The sequence below is a fragment of the Hylobates moloch genome, unplaced genomic scaffold (genome assembly GCF_009828535.3).
Source record: "Hylobates moloch isolate HMO894 unplaced genomic scaffold, HMol_V3 SCAFFOLD_7, whole genome shotgun sequence".
NCBI classification, from domain to species: domain Eukaryota; kingdom Metazoa; phylum Chordata; class Mammalia; order Primates; family Hylobatidae; genus Hylobates; species Hylobates moloch.
In genome coordinates this window covers 69,149,345-69,153,341 of record NW_026652282.1, presented here as the reverse complement: position 1 = coordinate 69,153,341, position 3,997 = coordinate 69,149,345, and the positions used below count along the sequence as shown (strand labels likewise).

Genomic DNA, 3,997 nt, shown 5'->3' with positions numbered 1-3,997 from the left:
TGAATTGTTTTCTGATTTCTTTGTGTTAGTTCGTATGTTTTTTACTTTCTTTTGGATTTCATTGAGCTTCCTTACAATCCATATTTTGAATGTTTTATCTGTCATTTCAAAGTTTTCATTTGATTAAGATTCATTGCTAGGTAGGTACTGTGACCTTTTGGGGATGGCATTACATTCTTTTTCTTCATAGTCCTGAAGTTCTTATGTTGGTTCCTTCTTGTCTGTAGAAGCTGTCACATATTACTTTTGAATTTAGTTTCATTTGGACGTGGTTCACCCCCTGCCACCGCCCCTCTTGGGGGGTGTGACTGTAGAGTAGGTTGGGAAGTAGCCAGAAGTCTTTTGGCTTTGTTTCTATAGGCCCATGCACTTCTTAGTCAGGTTTTTATGTTGGGTTTTACAGTTCAATCTATAGGGCAGTAGGTGGCATTTACAAGTACAAGCCAACTGTGGCAAAAGCAGATTGGTATGCACTTGATATTTGTTTATTGTGTGGTGCTCTATGTTGTTTCAGATGATGGGCTGGACAGTGGAATGCCAAGTTCCCTGACCTTCTTGTCCCATGAGGGGTGAGGGGAAAGAGAGCTAGGCAGAGCTTGCCTGCCTGGCTTGCACAGAAATACCCCAATGATGAACTGGGGAGCCAGCCCTGACAGGCATGGTTGGGGGAGTACCTGGTGAACGGTGCCAAGGTCTCAGCAGAGAGGAGGGGGACTAGCTTCAATCCTAGACAGGTAGCACTATGTTCTATTTACCTATCACACCCCTGACTCAGAGCTCATGGCTCTCAGTTCAGAGGCACAACTGCCATGTATCTCCAGACCACAGTATAGCTGATAGCCACAGAAGACACCTGTCTATGGGAGTTGTTTCTGGGTGGAACCTCCTGAATCAGTCCAATACACACAGCTTTGTGACTCACCTGTTTGCCAATGGGTAATGCTGCTGCTTTCTGTAGATATCACAGAGGGGCTCCACTTTTTAGCACACACAGTTGGGTATTAGCTGTGGCAGTATCGTCTGGTTGGGTCCATCTGAGCTCAGATCCCAGGTTGGGGCATGGTCATGTACTAGCAGTGGTAGATAGGACTAGGCAAACTTCCAATTCCTTATCCCCCAGAATGCCCAGCGGACAGCATGTATGAGTCCTGTAAGAAGTGGACCAGGACCAAGCCAGTGGACTTGTTAAGTCTCTAGAATCCTGCTGCTGCCTGTGATAGGGAGTGATGGGCTGGTTCTTGGAGTCACAGACAGAACTCTCAAGCAGAGGCAGGGAGAATACTCTGGAAGTGGGAGTCCTAGGTTACATCATGTGCCTGTGGGGGCTGGGATCTCAGAAGGGCCTACAAAACACTTAGGCAGTTGCAGAATGCTCAGGCAGTTGGTGCATCAATGCATATTGCAGACCTGTGCGGCTGGGCTCTCAGGAGTGCCCACAGAATGCTCAGAATATAGCAAAACACTCAGGTGATTGGGTCCCGATGGCTGATCACAGGCCTGTGGGAGCTGGTCTCTTAAAAGGGCCCACAGGATTCTCAGATTGTGGCAGAATGCTCTGGTGGTGGGATTCCCATGGCTGATCACATGCTTTGGGGTTTGGGCTCTCAGAATGGCCTGCAGAATGCTTATGTGGTCGAAGTCCCAAGGCCCATCACAGGCCTATGGGGGCTAGGCTCTCAGAAGAAGGCCTCCAGGTAACAGGTGAAATAGTTGGGAGCAGGGATGCTGGGCTGCTGGCCTTTCACTGGGGAAGGCAGACCCCTTCAGCTGAAGCAATGAAGGTTGGCAGCTATGGGGTGCTTGGCCCCCCTGCACTTCCCTCCTGAAGGAGCAGCAGTGGATTTCACTTTGGTGGGCGCACAAAGGTGCCCAGTTTCCCCACTGTCTCCTTGGCCCAGGAGTGGCAAGTGTGACAGTTGTGTTGAGCACAACTATTGAGGGAGCTGAAGAGCGAGTCACCAGCCTCTGGGAGCTGGGCTCTAAGAAGAACACCAGGCTGTGGCCAGTATATACATGTAAGGGCAGGGCAGCTGTGCTGTAGACCCAACACTGAAGAAGGGTGGCCTCATTTAGAAGGGAACAGCTGAGGCCGGCAGTCTTTGCAGCATGCATTCTGCTCACTCCGCTGTACTGCAGCTGCAGTGTCTGTCTTTGAGGTGTGCACAAGTACCAGCCTACCTGCTCCCTGCCTAGTGAGGTGGCAGCAGCCAGTGCCAGGCTGCTCAGGGATCAAAAGTCCATGGGATTCCACATGGGCTTGAGCAGTACCTCTGCACAGATTCCAGGCAGCTCCGTGCATTAAACTGGAGGCCTAGGGGATTCAAGGGGGCTTACCTATGGTTAGCACTGAAATTCTGTGGCAGAATTGTGGAATCCTGGGGGTCTCTCACTCAATCTTCCCTTCCCTGCATCGAAGATCTCCTGGCTCCACACCAGTCTCAGTTCACCTGATGGCGTGGCTTTGTTCTCTTCTTTCTGTGATTCCCAATTCCATCATTTCTCTGATGAATTCCAGTGTGGCCTCTTAGAAAATCTACTTGAAGTGTCAATATTTACTTGCTATTTTGATTCCTCACCTGAGAGAGGCACCCACTAGCTGTTTCTAGTAAGCCCTATTAATCCAGAAGTCGTATTTACATATTTAAATAAATAAAAATTACTCAAAAGTAATTCCCTATTTATTTTTCCCCACTGCGGGACTGTAAGCTTTTTAAAAAATAGATTTCAAAAAAAGTGGCTTTTTATATATTATTAGAAATTTTCTATGCCTTTCAAAAGCACAGATGTTAGCAAGATAGATTGTTAGATGACTAAATTTTTCAATTATCTGATACAAGCCTAAACAGTACATTTAATGTATATTTTTATGTGAAAACAGTATTTTAGATGAAATATGTACTTCTTAAAAATAATTATTGATTTTGAAAGCTTGTAGCATTTTAATTATTATTGTGCTGTATTTGCATGGTTATATTATCAATGAGCATTCAAAAACTTCTGATATCCAAAATTGAGCATTCCTTGTGAATTCAGCTTGTGGCATCATTGCTATGTTTCTTGGCTTCATTACATTTTGAGCATTATCTCTCAAAATTTTAGAATTTGGTTAACAGGTATCTGAAACTTGTTGAAATTTATTTTATGAAATTGTTAGTCTTCTATTATGGACTGTGAATGTTATGTTCTACTTTCTTTTACAAAGTATAATAATTTTTAAAGTCTTCATATGTTTTATGTTATCTGGTTGCCCTTTCTAGAAATTATATAAAAGAGAAGTTCAACCTCCTTTCAAACCTGCTTCTGGAAAACCAGATGATACTTTTTGTTTTGATCCTGAATTTACTGCAAAAACACCTAAAGGTAATGCATGTTTATCTGTAAAATCAGATTTTATTTAAGTAGATAGTTTAAAAATAAACTTTCTTCTGAAGTAAAAACTAAAAGAATGGTAAATTTGCAGAGAGTTGATTTGTCCATGGGAAATATGGATCCTGTACAAAACATTGCTTGGGCAACTGTCAAGTAGATGTTTTAAATGGAAAATATTTATCAGGAAGGAAGGAACTTGGTCAAAGGGTGGCAAGTTTATTTCTTTGTTTTATAAGTCCTTTGGCATGCTAATGATTTACAGGATGGGATAGGAGGTAAGACATGAGGTATATTACTCTGTCTTTTACAGTTTCATACATACATTCAAGAAATATTGAATACCTACTATGTACTAAGCAATGAGGATGCAGCAGTGAAAAGAACAAACAAAAAATACTGACTAAAATGGAGCATGTAGCCGGGCGCGGTGGCTCACGCTTGTAATCCCAGCACTTTGGGAGGCCGAGGCGGGCGGATCACGAGGTCAGGAGATCGAGACCACGGTGAAACCCCGTCTCTACTAAAAATACAAAAAAATAGCCGGGCGTGGTGGCGGGCGCCTGTAGTCCCAGCTACTCGGAGAGGCTGAGGCAGGAGAATGGCGTGAACCCAGGAGGCGGAGCTTGCA

General features: G+C 44.3%; 1 protein-coding gene across 2 annotated transcripts in view; it reads left to right on the top strand.

Annotated features, from left to right (window-relative positions):
- RPS6KA6 (ribosomal protein S6 kinase A6) overlaps positions 1 to 3,997 on the top strand; it is a 159,632-nt gene that overhangs the window by 99,246 nt on the left and 56,389 nt on the right. For both annotated transcript variants that reach the window (XM_032757236.2, XM_032757237.2), the window contains exon 13: positions 3,258 to 3,360. In XM_032757236.2, the coding sequence (XP_032613127.1) occupies positions 3,258 to 3,360 (103 nt within the window). The remainder of the gene's footprint in view (positions 1 to 3,257; positions 3,361 to 3,997) is intronic.